General features: G+C 43.4%; 2 protein-coding genes across 3 annotated transcripts in view; both read right to left on the minus strand.

Annotated features, from left to right (window-relative positions):
• WDR20 (WD repeat domain 20) overlaps positions 1 to 16,028 on the minus strand; it is a 505,375-nt gene that overhangs the window by 323,462 nt on the left and 165,885 nt on the right. The window lies entirely within an intron of this gene.
• Positions 1 to 16,028, minus strand: part of TECPR2 (tectonin beta-propeller repeat containing 2) — an 83,064-nt gene that overhangs the window by 26,553 nt on the left and 40,483 nt on the right. For both annotated transcript variants that reach the window (XM_060262882.1, XM_060262883.1), the window contains exons 15-16: positions 11,261 to 11,350; positions 8,875 to 9,108 (exon numbers count right to left, since the gene is read on the minus strand). In XM_060262882.1, the coding sequence (XP_060118865.1) occupies positions 8,875 to 9,108; positions 11,261 to 11,350 (324 nt within the window). The remainder of the gene's footprint in view (positions 1 to 8,874; positions 9,109 to 11,260; positions 11,351 to 16,028) is intronic.

The raw sequence follows: 16,028 nt of genomic DNA on the forward strand, positions 1-16,028 counted from the left end.
CTGCCAGCAATTCCCGGAAGGGTCACGGCTCCCTACCATTTGCAAGTTCCTCCCCTTGGTTTCAATAGCCAGGGCAACTCCATGCAAACAGGAGGACTCTCACACATATTCTTCCCCACTGGACAGAAACAAATAGGCAGCTTTATTATGGACATTCAGTGTAGGTGCAGGAGATCATGCCTTTCAGGTCCTCCTCCACACGTCCACACACTGGTGTGACATTTGCATAGGGTCCACGTATGTAAGATCCAGCACACATGAACCTGATTGGCATCTCTCATATTATTTAAACATTTAATTCCTAACTTTCCTTGCAGATTAAAGCAGCCTACAGCTCAAAGAGTCTGTACAGTCAAAGCGATGATATTTCCAGTAGTAATGTATGGCTGTGAGAGTTGGACCATAAGGAAGGCCAAGTGCAGAAGAATTATTTGAGCTTTCGAGCTGTGGTGCTGGAGAAGAATATTGAGAGTCCCTTGGACTGCGAGAAGATCAAATCAGTCGGTCCTAAGGGAAATCAACCCAGAGTGTTCCCTGGAAGGTCAGATGCTGAAGCTCAAATACTACAGCCACCAAATGAGAAGGGAGCACTCACTGGAGAAGACCCTGATGCTGAGAAAGACAGAAGGCAAAAGAAGAAGGGGATGGCAAAAGATGAGATGGCTGGACAGTGTTACTGATGTAACTAACATGAATTTGAACGGACTTCAGAAGATGGTGGAAGACAGGAGGGCCTGGCGTGACTTGGTCCAAGGGGTTGCGAATAGTCAGACTCGACTGTGCGACTGAAAAACAACAGCTCAAGAAAGGACTGCATGATTTGGGCCAATGTCTGATGGATTTTATACACGCAGGTCTTCCCCAAAAAGAATAGAATCAGAGTTGGAACCATCACCCCCTGCTCAATCCAGGATCAGCCTACAGCAGCCCTGACAAGTGTTTGTCCAGCCGCTGCTTAAAGAAAGTCAGTGAGAGGAAGTTCACCACCTCTCCAAGTAGCTGATTTCAAAATGAAATTGCCAAGTCCAAAGGCAGGTATAGTGGTTAAATATGGTGTAGTGGTCAAGTGCACAGACTCTTATCTGGTAGGACTAGGTTTGATTCCCCACTCCTCCACTTGCAGCTGCTGGAATGGCCTTGGGTCAGCCAGAGCTCTTGCAGGAGTTGTCCTTAAAAGGGCAGCTTCTGGGAGAGCTCTCTCAGCCCCACTTACCTTACAGGGTGTCTTTGTGGGGGAGGAAGGTAAAGGAGATTGTAAGCCACCCTGAGACTCTGAGATTCGGAGTGGAGGGTGGGGTATAAATCCAACATCATCATTTTCTTTCTTTCAGATGTGATCTTGCTCCCCCAGCATAGAAGAAGACTGTAGATTTATATCCCGCCCTTCTCTCTGAATCAGTCTCAGAGCGGCTTACAATCTCCTTTATCTTCTTCCCCCACAACAGACACCCTTTGAGGTAGGTGGGGCTGAGAGAACTCTCCCAGAAGCTGCCATTTCAAGGACAACTCCTATGAGAGCTATGGCTGACCCAAGGCCATTCCAGCAGCTGCAAGTGGAGGAGTGGGGAATCAAACCCGGTTCTCCCAGATAAGAGTCCGCACACTTAACCACTACACCAAACTGGCTCTCACCATAGGCAGGGTTGGATCCAAATGAACATTTCCGAAGGTGAAACGATCTCTTCTTTCAGGGCATGCTTATCCTGTTTCCCCATAGAAGAAGAAGATATTGGATTTATATCCCGCCCTCCACTCCGAAGAGTCTCAGAGCGGCTCTCAATCTCCTTTACCTTCCTCCCCCACAACAGACACCCTGTGAGGTGGGTGGGGCTAGAGAGGGCTCTCACAGCAGCTGCCCTTTCAAGGACAACCTCTGCCAGAGCTGTGGCTGACCCAAGGCCATTCCAGCAGCTGCAAGTGGAGGAGTGGGGAATCAAACCCAGTTCTCCCAGGTAAGAGTCCGCACACTTAACCACTACACCAAACTGCCCCTCCCCCGTTCCTAGGGTTTAGAAAAGATTTTGGGGGGCATTTCAGCCTGCTGGAGGAGGAGGAAGGTAGAAAAATCACCCTCTGTAGGTGGAAATCCTTGCACCAGTGGAAATGTTACCCTGGATCCAAAGGGTAGCCCTGTATTCAGGGGGAAGATCACCTGAACCAAACTATTCACACAAGATGACCGCCCATACTCTCCAGGCATGAATAGAATGTTGTGTCGAGGACCGTAGTCCGTAATACGAAACAAACATTAAGATGAACGAAGGAAAGTCCGAACCATTGATTTCTTTAAAAAACAAACAGGCCTTCTTTATGTAGGTTCCTCTTTTCACTCACAAGTCTTAGGATGAAAGACACAGTATCTTCCCCACCTGTGGCACATTATTTTCAAGGAGAAATAAAACTGCCTGGCAGCATAATCGAACAGCAGGTTTGTGTATAACTAGAGATGCAAGTTTTTCACATGACCTCAAGCGAACTCTATCCTAGGCACCGATCCTGCTTGCCGATGAGGTCTATAAATACAAGTCAGCACTTAACATTCCAAATGTAACAAGCAAACATGAGTTGCCGGATGGGCGTACGGTACAGCGTTTCAAGATTAGCTTGCTTTCGTCATTTCTGTGCAATGCAAACAGGGAGCCCTTTTCCAAAGGGGGCTGTAACAATATATTTTTACTTCCAGATGAACAACAGCCTCAGAGCTTTGCTGCTGTACCTAGGACTGAAATAGAAAGCGCAGAGCTGTGAAATTTCTCTCTCTTTAATTAATCGCCCAACGGGATGCATATCCCTGGAAATTCAAACTGTGTTATTTACACAGATGAAGGTCTCAAAAAAGGCACAGAGGGTCATAGGTATAAACGATGTGTTGGCTAGTTTAGGGACCTCCCGTATCCTTCATGACATGTATCTGGAAAACACACGAGCACAGATAACAGCATGTACAGAATGCTGATCAGATGCCAAATCGGGGGAGGAAAAAAAAAAAGAAGTCTGTGTGAATCAAACAGAACAACAGACTGTTCTGTCCTGTGATCAGGAGAACCTGATAGAAGATAACAGCACCGTCTTTGGGAAAGGGACGGCAACTCATGGGACGAAAAATCCTGCATTTGGTTCCGACAGATGGTGTGATTTCGGAAACCCGTCAAGAACGCTGCTTTAACAGAACTTTTCCAGACATTACAGAAGGGGATGGGCAGTTTAGATTTGTGTGGATGCAGCTGCTACAACGCAAGTGGAAGGAGCCCTCCATCCTAGGCAAGAGTGATAAAGTCAGAGAGTGCAGCATTTCTTCTCACTGAACAGCTTCAGAACGTGGGATACCCTGGGTTCGATCCCAAGGGATGCCATGAAGAGAACTGAACAGTACAGTGGAGGCACACAACAGCTCAAAGGAAATCACTTGCCTGCTCATGCAGAAGACCTGCAGACGAAATAAACTTCCATATGTAGGCACAGGGACCCTTATACCAGATCCTGTGCAGCAGAGAATAAGGGGCACAGTAAACTATTTTGTGAATTTTCCTGCATTGTGCAGAGGGTCGGACTAGATAATCCCTTCCAACTCTATGATTCTACCCTGGTTAGCAAAATAGGAAACAGCCAAGGACCGCTTTTCATGGCATCTTTGTTATTGTTGCTGTTCAGTCACATAGTTGAGTCCAGCTCTTTGAGACCCCATGGACAAAGTCACGCTAGGCCCTCCTGTCTTCCTCCATCTTCCAAAGTCTGCTCAAATTCATGTTTGTTACATCAGTAATGCTGTCCAACCATTGCATCTTTTGCCGTCCCCTCCTTCTTTTGCCTTCTGTCTTTCCCAGCATCAAGGTCTTCTTCAGTGAGTGCTCCCGACTCATTTGGTGGCTAAAGTATTTGAGCTTCAACTGCAGCATCTGACCTTCCAGGGAACAGTCAGGGTTGATTTCCCTTAGGATTGACTGATTTGATCTTCTCGCAGTCCAAGGGACTCTCAAGATTCTTCTCTAGCACCACAGTTCGAAATCATCTATTCTTCTGCGCTCGGCCTTCCTTATGGTCCAACTCTCACAGCCATACATTACTACTGGGGAAACCATCGCTTTGACTATACAGACTTTTGTTGGCAGGGTGATGTTTCTACTTCCTGATAAATATGAAGACAGCCACTATGTTGTTGACACTGTTAAGGCTTTTTGGTCGTCATATGAACCAATAAGAGCTCTTCTGTGGCACGATTCAGGCTGCTGCAGAGTTTCCAGCATGGAGTGGGGGCGGAGGGAAATCAGGCTTCATGTCACTGTTTAGTCATGATTCTTCCTAAATTGCCTGGGGCCAGTCATATTCCTTGCTTCCTATAGCTGATGTTCTTCAAGCAGTCATCTGTGTCACTGTGACACAGAGGTTCCCATGCCTGGGCTAAGCACACAGAAAAGGTCAAGCCCAATAAGCTGCTACAGATGCCTTTCCCTCAGAAGGGAAAGCTCTGGCTGGACCAAGTGCCTTTCCCCTTAACTCCCCTAAACAAACAGCTACAGTGAGGACAGCGGGCAGTTTGTTGACTGCACACAAAGCACTTACAGAAGATAGGGTAATACTGGCTGAGAGGCAGAAAGAAATTGGATTGACTGCTGTGGTGGGGTGGAAAGGTTGACGTAACCCATCTCTGAAGAGGTCTCATATGGAACCGGGCGAATTAGACAAACAAGGGTGGTTCCTGTCCCTCTTTAATCTCTCCTTTAGAAGAGAAACCTGCAAATTCTACATTCCAAGAAACAGCAAGGGCAGATGCTGTAAAATCAGTCCCAGGGACAGCTTTGATACTCTGCAATGAACTGGATGATGTGACTGATAACCGATGTAGGAGAATGCTGATACCCTACAAGGCATTGAATGCACTGTGGAAAAAACAATGTAGCTGGCACAAGTTAAATCACAACTCCGTGTGTACACTGCACAGGCATGGAGATTACACTGCTTCCATGATGCCTTCTCTTTCAATAATCTTGCAGAGGGCCAATGATCTCCAGATGGGCTAGAGGAACCACAGCACTGGTTCCCATCCTTAATTAATTTAGAAGCAATCTTCGACTGCCTGAGAAATGGAAATTCAAAGGCCAGTTTAAAGCAGCAGAACTAATCCATTGGGACACAGCTTGGCACCGGGGCTGGTGGTAGAAGCAGTAGTTGACGAGGAGCTAAGGCTTTCATTCAGCCCCCTCCCCAGAACTTACAGTCATGACAAACTACGCAGAGTATTGGTTTGTGTGGTATCTGAGGTAGACTAAGTTTTCTGCTAGGAGGTGTAATTCCTCCCAATTTCTCCTTCCTGCTGGAGACCCCCAATTTGCTCCTCATGCCGTTTTTGAGGATCCCTTGTGCCCCCATGAGCAGTCTTTCACAGAGATGAGTGAGCTGCACCAGGAGGGTGAAAGTAAGAAAGTTCCATCTGTCTAACATAAGAACATAAGAGAAGCCATGTTGGATCAGGCCAACGGCCCATCCAGTCCAACACTCTGTGTCACACAGTGGCAAAAAATTTTATATATACCCACACACTGTGGCTAATAGCCACTGATGGACCTCTGCTCCATATTTTTATCTAAACCCCTCTTGAAGGTGGCTATACTTGTGGCCGCCACCACCTCCTGTGGCAGTGAATTCCACATGTTAATCATCCTCTATATCCAACTTGCTGGCACCGTTAATGTTGGAGGCATCATTTTCAAACCACAAGTGTGGTTTCCCCAAGCCTGTCTTGTACATTTCTTGTACATTTCTCTTAAAACAAGACAACAGTGGTGTATGTGAGATAATGCTGCTGAATAAAAATGCAGATTAACCAAATTAAGAAGCTTTCATGGGGTATACAAGAGAGGGCCGTTTCAGTGGCAGCCCCACCATTATCAAACAACCTCCAGGAAGATGCAACTTGGTTTCCTCACTCTTTATCTTTAGGAGGCAGCTGAAGATGGTTTTATACAGGATTGATTTGATTTGCCTATCAGCAGTTTAAAATGTGATTTTAATATGTAGGGGGTTTTTTAAACATATTTTTAATATGTTGTAAGTCACCTTGAGTGACATAAGGTAGAAAGTGATTAATGTTTTAAATGAAATTAATAAATATGAAGAAAAAAGCTCACAAAGGAGAAAACCTTTTAGGTAAATTTTCTTCGAGGGTGCATTTTTCTGATGGTCGGAATGTTAAGAGTGGGAAAGGTCTTACCACAACCTCCAACAGCAAAATTCTCCCGCCTGAGGGAAGGATATGGAGTGCAACTGGACTTGAGTTCTAGAAAGTTCTGCAACTATGTTTCTCCCCAGGAGCAAAAATCTGTGGGGCCCACAACACAGAAAAACCCTGAACCTAAGCTGTGTTGAGCTCCTTAATGAAAGAGTAGGGCACAAATGCACTAAATGAATAAAGTAGCAGTGCTTTAAGTATATGAACCCTTTTGGCTTCTTCATAATGACTAGAATTCTGCCATAAGTCTAGCCTTGTTACATAAGGCCTGTTGCCTGGCTCAAAATAGCTGTGAGGAGGGGGGAAAAACAACCATCAGCATAATTCAGTTGCTCCTCTGGATTTGACATTCAGCTATGCTATTTTAAATAAAGTCTTATTACTCCTCTCAGTACAAAGCACGCTGGACCACAGGGGCTTTGGCGCTCGATGGCTCAGCTGTTAAGTTTGTATCTAAATAAACATCAGGCCCCTCTAAGCAAGGAGTCATATAACAGCCACTCTGCATCGCTGGGTATTTATATGGGTGGCACAATTTGATACCCAAAGATGTCCTCCTTATGTAACATTTCCATGCTGTTTTGTTTTAACTTTATCTAATAATTCATCTAGAAAATAACCCTTTCTGCTTGCTGGCATATCACCAAGGTCCATTTTAAAAAATAAATTCTGGAATATAAACAGGGCCACCTTTATCAAGTCCAATGTTATGCTCCAGGACTCCTTGTAAACATGAGTAAGGCAAGGTAGTCCCCTGTGCAAGCACCAGTCGTTTCCGACTCTGGGGTGATGTTGCTTTCACAACGTTTTCATGGCAGACTTTTTACGGGGTGGTTTGCCATTGCCTTCCCCGGTCATCTACACTTCCCCCCCAGCAAGCTGAGTAGGACTGCACAAAACTGAAAACTCAATATTTACTGGGCCAACATGCCAGTTCTTCATATTTTTCATACATTTCTGTCATATATTTCATCAACAATCACTCCCCGTCTAATTTGTTTTCTGGTGTGAAACTGAGGTTTAGATTTTAAGGCATTAAAATACGACAGCCTCATTCCTTTTAATGCAACGTAAACCTTGCCCTGACCTGGATAACCCAGACTAACATGATCTCATCAGATCTCAGAAGCTAAGCAGGGTCACTGTCCTGGTTAAGACTTGGATGGGAGACACCCACAGAAGTCCTGGGTTGCTACGCAGAGGCAGGCAATGGCAAACCACCTCCGAACTCCTCTGGCCTTAAAAACGCAATGCAGTTGCCATAAGTTGGATGCAACTGAACAGCAGTTTCTACCACTGATTAAATGATCTGGACACAAGGGGGAAAGTGGAAGCTGTTGCTTGGAGACGGTTGTGTATTTGTGGGTAACTAGTTACCCCAGGCAGTTTGACATCAAGGCTGGACTTTGGGGCATTGTAATGAACACAATCCATGTTCTGTGATATCAGAATCTGAAGCAGGTCTAAGTCAGGTCTTACGTATGGCCATCTACAGGCTGGATCAAGACAAGGTGATATGAAGGACACTGGCAGACCTCATTCAGTCTGGTGTAGTGGTTAAGTGCGCGGACTCTTATCTGCGAGAACCGGGTTTGATTCCCCACTCCTCTGCTTACAGCTGCTGGAACAGCCTTGGGTCAGCCGTACCTCTCACAGAGTTGTCCTTGAAAGGGCAGCTTCTGTCAGAGCTCTCACATCCTCACCTACCTCACAGGGTGTCTGTTGTGGGGGGAGAAGATATAGGAGATTGTAAGTCGCTCTGAGTCTCTGATTCAGAGAGAAGGGTGGGGTACAAATCTGCAGTCGTCTTCTTCTCCTCCTCCCTTTGTTTCATGTCTGTTTTTTCCTGAACAAAAGAATATTTCTGAGCCACTGCATCTTACACTGGCAATAAGTTGTGATTTGGAGAAGCTGAGGACTACCTATGTATGAGGAAGACGCCTCTTCACACTGGCCAGAATAGAATCAGATACTTCCTCTGTGAGAGGAAGGGGGCATTTCTGGGACTGTTTATATCAAGATACAAGATTATGACCGACCCATCCTGTACTCTCCTACTTGATGCCCATGACTTCCACACACAGCTCTAGTACTTTGATGGGGAGACAGATCCAGAGGCTGGAAATCTTGTTTCGTATAATGGAAATGGACCATGATACCAGAAAGTGTGTTTCCTTCTGAACTGTGATGGAAAGCAAGTGTATGACGCCTTTGCTACCCTCCCAGACAGCTGTACTACACAAAAGTTTTCCCCAAACACCACCACTGATCTTGAAGTGCATAAATTTGGATGTTCACCCTGCATTCACAGCATAGCAGCATGAGCTTTGAAGCCCACATGCCAAGGCACAGAGGCAAGGTATCTCATGGAACATTCAGAAGACATGCACCCCATCTTTATCAACAGAAGTACAGCAATTTTTCTACAGGTCAGTTTGGCAAAGGATCTTGAAACTTTTTGCCATCTTCTGGGCATGAGCAGGGGTCACCGGGGATGTACATGTGTGTGTGTGTGGGGGGGGAGTTATTTGTGAAGTTCCTGCACTGTGCAGAGCATTGGACCCTATGACCCTGGAGGTCCTTTCCAACTCAATGATTCTATGACCCGCATTTGGAAATGCTGGACACAGAGCCCCAAGGAATCATACCTAGCTGAGAAAGGTCCAGTTTGGTCCAGTGCATCCCAGTAGGGCAAGTCGGTGAAAGTGTCCTTATGAAGACCTGTCCCAAGTTATCCAAGCTCCAAATGGCATCTTGACAAGCAGAGTAATACACCATCTCAGCATCGAGGGGGAGCTGCACTGTTGAAGGGTGGAACTGCGGGTTCTGATCGCTGACACAAAAGAGGTCCTTGTTACTCTGCCGCAGCCACAGAAAGCTTCCTGTGGAAAGGGCAAAGCTTCAGCTGTTAAATCTGTTCTTCTGAGAGATCAGCATCTTGCAAAGCCACATATAAGATTCATGCATTTGTTTTAAAAACCCCCACAAAACTATATTCTGAGTGCATGTGACCATCTAATTTTTTAAAGAATCATATTTTTAATCATATCCTCAATAATATTACTACTTACAAAGGACACTCAAATCGTTTTAGTAAATCGTCTCAGTAAATAATAACGCAGCCCTACAAGGCAGACTGCTATTATGGCTGTTTTTACAGATACAGACTGAAAGATGGCAAGTTCATGTCTCAGGTGAGATGCGAACTCCTTTAGGCACTGGATTCTACAATTAGGCATAATTCTTTTTTTTTTTAAATCAAGTTTCTAGCTAAGCACCAAGCAGCTGCAGCACAAATAAAAACAGAAATAGCTTTTGGAGAAGGTATGAGCAGCAGATCAGAAGACAACACAGCTCTTTGTGATGCAAAGGAATTCTAATAAAAGAATGTGCTCAAATTACCCGACTAAGGTTTCGCTCCAAACCTGCTTTTGCAAGTGAGAAGAGCATTTCTGCTTGAATGTGTGCGTGTGTGTTGAGTGCGTGCATGGAAGAGAGAGAACAATTTCTGCTGGTCCCCCCCCCCCCCACTTTCCATTGGAGGAATCTTAAGTCATTCCTAAGGGTCACCAGGTGTACAGAGTGCCTTTTCTGGTATGTAGGGAGGGCAGAATAGGTAGCTATTCTGAGTGTTGACTCATTTGCCATTCACTGGATCTAGCTTAAAGGGTCTAAATAAACATGACAACCACAGACCAATATTTCAGAACATAAAAGCATGCTTTTGTATATATTTTGGCCCTGGTTTTATTGTTTTAATGATGTGTTTTTTGTTTTGTTTTGATAGCTTTAAAGACTGTATAATATACGTTTTTAACTTGTCTTAATGTCTAGTTTTCTATTTCAAGACCCTTCCCCTCCCATTTTATATACTAAGACCATGTCCAGTTATGTATATATTTTAACTGCTGGGGATATGGGAATATACATTTCATTATTTCAGTCTTTGACCCAAACACTGCGCAATTTTGTAAAAGTTGGCTAACCTATCATTCTTTTAAGGCCCAGAAAAGAACAATAAAAGGCAGTGCAATAAAAAGGCAGTGTGTTATTCAACATTTTTTAAGACTTCCACATTTTATGATTTTAAATAACCCTTAGAAATTAAGTGGAAACAAAATCCAAATAAAGTTTTTATCTCATGCTACAAGATTTTTTAAGAAGATAATTTACTAGATATATTTCTTATATCTGGCAAATAGGCCTTCCATTACCCTTCCAGTGCAGTGAATTACTAGCCCCCAGCCAGTTTTACACCCTGAGAACAAGGGAGAAATGGCCTCCAAAAACTGACTCTAGGAATTCCCTCTAGTCTCTGTGGTAAAGGGCACAGATGGTAGGAGAGGCAGCCTAGAGTGGTACTCAGAAGTGACAACCCATCCTCCTCAAACTCTACCCTCTCCAAACATTGCTGTCCAAATCTTCTGGAATTTTCCAAGGCAGCAATGGAGACCCTACTAGCAAATCCATATACAGCCACAGCCAGATTCCAACATGGCAGGCACTGCTTTAGAATAAAATGTGTAACTTCAACACAAGAAAGCACAACAAAACAAACCCAACTTCTACAGAGTTGAGTGAATTCTACTCTAGCTACCAAAGAAACTGGAAAACTCTAGAAGTTAAGAAAGCCCAGCTAAAATCAATTTCACTCACGGAGGCAAAGGGGAACAATTTAAGATAAACCGTAAACTTTCAAACCATAATCTTGGTTAATAATTGAGGAACTTTAAACATGATGATTTCTAAGTTAATGAATGGCTGAAGGGCCAGTTACAATGAACTTTTTTATTACTTAGTGTCACAAAGCAGAATGAAGACTATCAGTGACCATGTAACTCATTTGGCACTATTTTCTTCGTTTTGGTTATTGTATAATGTCTCAATGTTCTGCCTGAACTCTGCACTTGAAAGGATTTCTGTTTGGTTTTTTTGCCATTATTACTGAACGGGTAAATCCAGGTACACAAAAGGCATAACCTGATTTCAAGTGATAAAGTTGCCCCAGACACACAAAGGCATTCAAACTTTTACCTTCTTTTGACGGAGCAGCAGAAGCCACCACAAAAGCCCATTTTGTGGCTGAAGCAGTGCCACGAGGCACAACATTATTCCAGTATGTACCTGAAGAAAGAAATCAGAATAGCTTCAACCACAAAGATACCCCCAGTGCAATCAGTTTAGATACAAACCCGCTTTAGTGCTCCCAAGATTTCTACATTTCCTGCATTTCATCTTTCATTCTTGATTTAAGTAATGAAAATTACTTTGGATTTGGATGAAACACACATGAAGCTGTCTTATACTGAATCAGACCCTCGGCCAACCTAGGTCAGTATTGAATACTCAGACTGGCAGCAGCTCTCCAGAGTCTCAGGCTGAGGTCTTTCACATCACCTAGCGCCTGGTCCGTTTTAACTGGAGATGCTGGGGATTCAACCTGAGACCTTCTGCATGCCAAGCAGAGGCTCTTCCACTGAGCTACAATCCCTCCCCTAAGCTACAATGCTGATAATGCTTGTGCTTCCACACTTTCCTTCACCTAATGTCACTTAAAATGCATGTTGAAAATTTTATTTTTTATAACACCATTCACCAAAGACTTTTGTGGTAATTTATTTATATTTTTGCTGCACCCTGTTCAAAGGACAGGTTCCAAATCCAGTTTAAGATATACCCAAGAACTTTAGTCAACTTTCATGGCTGTGTAATGGTGAGTATTTTATTAATTTATTTCTTCATATTTCTATCCCGCCCGACCCAAACAGGCTCAAGGTGGGTCACATCAGAGACAGAACAATTACAGAGATAAAACAAAAACATAGAATCAAACAGACCAATTCACAATTAAAATTCAATAAACACAGTTTCAGATGGCGTCCATTTCAAAAACCTAGTCCCTGGCTGAACAATAAATAGATGAATAGATGATAATGATCAAAACAGTCCTAAGTGGGGCAGAATGTGGCCAGGTGGGCATACTGATGGTCAATGATGCCTACTGCCTCAATTAAATATGGACATCTCACAGATAAACTCAAAGCACAAATCATTGCTGGGAAGTGTTATGTGAATTATATGCCTAATCTAAAGCAAAAAAGGAATTTGGAGGACAGACATCCCATACAAAACATTTACAGCTGAATAATACGCCAGTCTGGTGTAGTGGTTAAATGTGCGGACTCTTATCTGGGAGAACTGGGTTTGATTCCCCACTCCTCCATTTGCACCTGCTGGAACAGCCTTGGGTCAGCCATAGCTTTCACAAGAGTTGTACTTGAAAGGACAGCTGTTGTAAAAGCTCTCTCAGCCTCACCTACCTCACAGGGTGTCTGTTGTGGCGGGGGGTGGGGGAAAGGTAGATGAGATTGTGACCACTCTGAGATTCAGAGTATAGGGCGGGATATAAATCCAGTATCTTCAATATCTTCATCATCATTCCCAATTTACAGACAAAACACTGAGGCAGAATAATGATGTTCAGGCTTAGGGCTTCCTATCACTTCGGATAAAATGTACCAGTCCACAAAAGTAGCGAAAATTTAGTGTAAACTTAGGTGACCTGGAAATGGCCTGGGTAGGAATGCTACCTTCCACCGCACCAAAGAATCAGTATCTTTGTTCTCCAACAATAAAGGTAACAAGATCAATTTAAATCGAAGTCAGCATTTTCCACGCAGATCATTTCCTAGATTCTAAAACAAATTTTAAAACCTTGCCCTGGCTACATTCCAAGCTTTGCTGTCTGAAATGTACTCCCAAATGATCTGAAAAGCTATGCTCAGCATTTTTTTTTTCATATAGCTCTCCAAAGACAACCAATTAAAAAAAAAAACAACCTTGGTTATTTCAGGTTTCTACTTGATTCTGCATTATGCAGTAAGTCTGGCAGAAGACCTAATCTAAACTGGACCTCAAAAAAGGAATTTGGAGGACAGGCATCCCACACTTAAAACATTTACAGATGAATAACTGCTTCCAGCAATGTACATTTCTTGCTGTATTAGAAATGTACATTGTACATTTCTTGCTGTATTGGCAGCGTCAGGCTGGTGATGCAACCGATATACTCCATCTGTATACTCAGATAATGCAAAAGAACTTGAGCTGAGGTCCTTTAGATAGACTACTTCCTAGCAGCATCTCCCTCAAATGAAGCCTCCATGCAGGTATCTTCCATTTAGAATATTGCAGCCTTCCCCACCCCCCACACCCAAAATATCAAAGGAAATGTGCTCATCCTAGTGCAATTTCCTGGGTTTGCCTTGGAGTTATGCAGCATCAACACAGATTTTCAAGACTCTGCTTATGGTTGTTTCAAACTATGCCTGTGTCTGCTAAAGCAGATACACAAACAGGAGAGATCATTCAGGCAGGGGCTGTGACTCAGTGGAAGAGCCTCTGCTTGGCATGCATAAGGTCTCAGGTTCAATCCCTGGCATCTCCAGTTAAAAGAATCTGGTACCCAGTGATATGAAAGGCCGCAACCTGAGACCCTGCAGGACTGCTGTCAGCCTAAGTGGGCAGCCGTGCTGGTCTGAAGCAGAACAAAGCAGGAGTCAAATTGCACCTTTAAGACCAACAAGGTTTTATTCAGATTGTAAGCTTTCGTGTGTGCATGCACACTTCTTCAGACGAGGAATCAGGTACAGTTAACAGAGCTATATATAGCTGATAGTGGTTTAGAATGCAAAATAGTACAAATTTAAAATCCAATGACAGAATAGTAAAATTAACAAATTGAGCAAACCTTTGATCTGGGTAGCATGAGCGTGAGAAACCAATAAAACAGTAACATGTGAGGATGTCTGCTAATCACGCTATTGTTTATAAGCCTGAGCCAAAATGAGGGCATTTCTTTCTCAGACGTTTTTCCCATCCAACTAATTTACCTTTTAACATGTAACATACATATAGTTTGCCACAAGAAGAAAAATACATTAAAATATAGTGGAAGATGGGTTTAGTATATGTAATGAGATAAACAGCCAATATCCCTTATTTGAGTATGTCAACTGTAGCTGAAAGAAATACATTGGATAGTAGACAACACTTACCTTGATAGATCACATTCGGCATATTCTGTCATGAAAATTCTGGCCTAAACCTTCTCAAGGGCTCCCCCTCTTGGCTCCTCAAGAAATATATTCCAACTGTGATTTATTGATCAATTTCTGCCTCATGTCCTGACAATGTTCCCCACTGTCTTCTTTTCCCCAGAAGATGAATCCTTCATTTCTATTTTCAGTTCTACTTATAAAGCTGAGGCACCTCTCAATCATGAAACGGCACAAAGGCTCTGGGAAATTAATTCAGAATCTGTTTGTGTAGTTTGGGACTTCTTTACTGAAGGGGAAAATTATTTCTTAGTGATGAAATCTCCTGGAAACCTGTGTCAACCAGGCCTCACAGAAATGAAAGGCTGCTGAGCAATGACAGGAAAAACTAATGTCCTTCCAACTCTTGAACAGCAGAACTAAGAACTTGTCTCAGATAACACACCATTTTAGGGAGGTCTGAACATGGCAAGCTCAGGTAAAGCTGGGCTTCAAGTAAACCTTCACTAAGTATCTCAGCAGCAAAAGGCAAGTATAGTAGAAAACAAGAAGTTTCAAACACACACACAGAGCCATGATTGCAGCCAAGAATTCATAAGAATAAAAAAACAAAACTGAAAACTAAGTATTTTTGGAAGTGCTCATTATGTCAACACACAGCTCTGTCAGACACAAGAATGGGTGAAAGTGCCACTCGCCAAAGAGGCTACAAGTTCTCAGACAATGTCCAGTGTACTAGATTCTCTCTTGTTTTCTCTGTGTTCTTACATTCTCTGTAGTTTTCTTTACATTCTTTCTTGTCTAAAGAGCAGGACTAGAACTACTGGGTGGAAATGACATTACTACCTATAGGCTTCAAAGAAAACCTCATCAAAGCACAGTAGGTCCCAGAATGGCACTATCTTCATGGAAAGTGCCACACTGAGCCGTATGGAATGGAACTCCATCAACCTTATGAAGACCCAGAATTAAACTTTATCAGTCTTAAAGATGCCTCAGAGCTCAAACTTTGTACCATCATAAGGTGTTGGATTTGTGCGAGGCATCATTGGGCTGGTTGGATCTCTAGCATCGGGTTGCTTTTGGCTGGGGGGGTGGGGTGGCATATGCTAATGAGTTATGCTTATGAGCTCCACCACCTATTTTTCTACAAAATGACCCCTGGGCATCGCCATGCTGTTAAAGAGGCTCAAATGGGCTGGCTTCAGCACTGCAAACCAGTGTTCCCTCTAAGCTGAGTTAGTGTGAGCTAGCTCACGGTTTTTTAGCCTCTGGCTCACACATTTTTTTCTTAGCTCAGAAAAAATACCCCCAGAGCAAACTAATATATGCCATAGCTCACAACTTCAGCTCACGAAGTAGAATTTTAGCTCACAAGACTCCACAGCTTAGAGCAGGGGTGTCAAACTCATTCAGTATGAAAGCCAAATCTGACACAAATGAGACTATATTGGGCCAGGTCATATGTGTCATAAAATGTAACGCCAAACAGCAGAGTTATAAACTTTATAAAGGACACAGACAAACACAAAGATTTTTTAAAAACTCAAAATAAAACATGATTAATTAGCACTCGTTGGTCTTAAGGCTCCTTTGTATTTCTCATGTGCAATCCAGGGAACTAGGAAAAGGAAGCTCTGGATCTCTCCTTCCTTCCCCAGGGGATCAAGAGGGGGAGGAGCCTCAGCCAATAGAAGGAAGAGAGGCTTGGCTCAGTAGCTCTGCTGTGTGACAGAGAGCCTGGC

The sequence above is a fragment of the Heteronotia binoei genome, chromosome 21 (assembly GCF_032191835.1).
Source record: "Heteronotia binoei isolate CCM8104 ecotype False Entrance Well chromosome 21, APGP_CSIRO_Hbin_v1, whole genome shotgun sequence".
Lineage (NCBI taxonomy): Eukaryota > Metazoa > Chordata > Lepidosauria > Squamata > Gekkonidae > Heteronotia > Heteronotia binoei.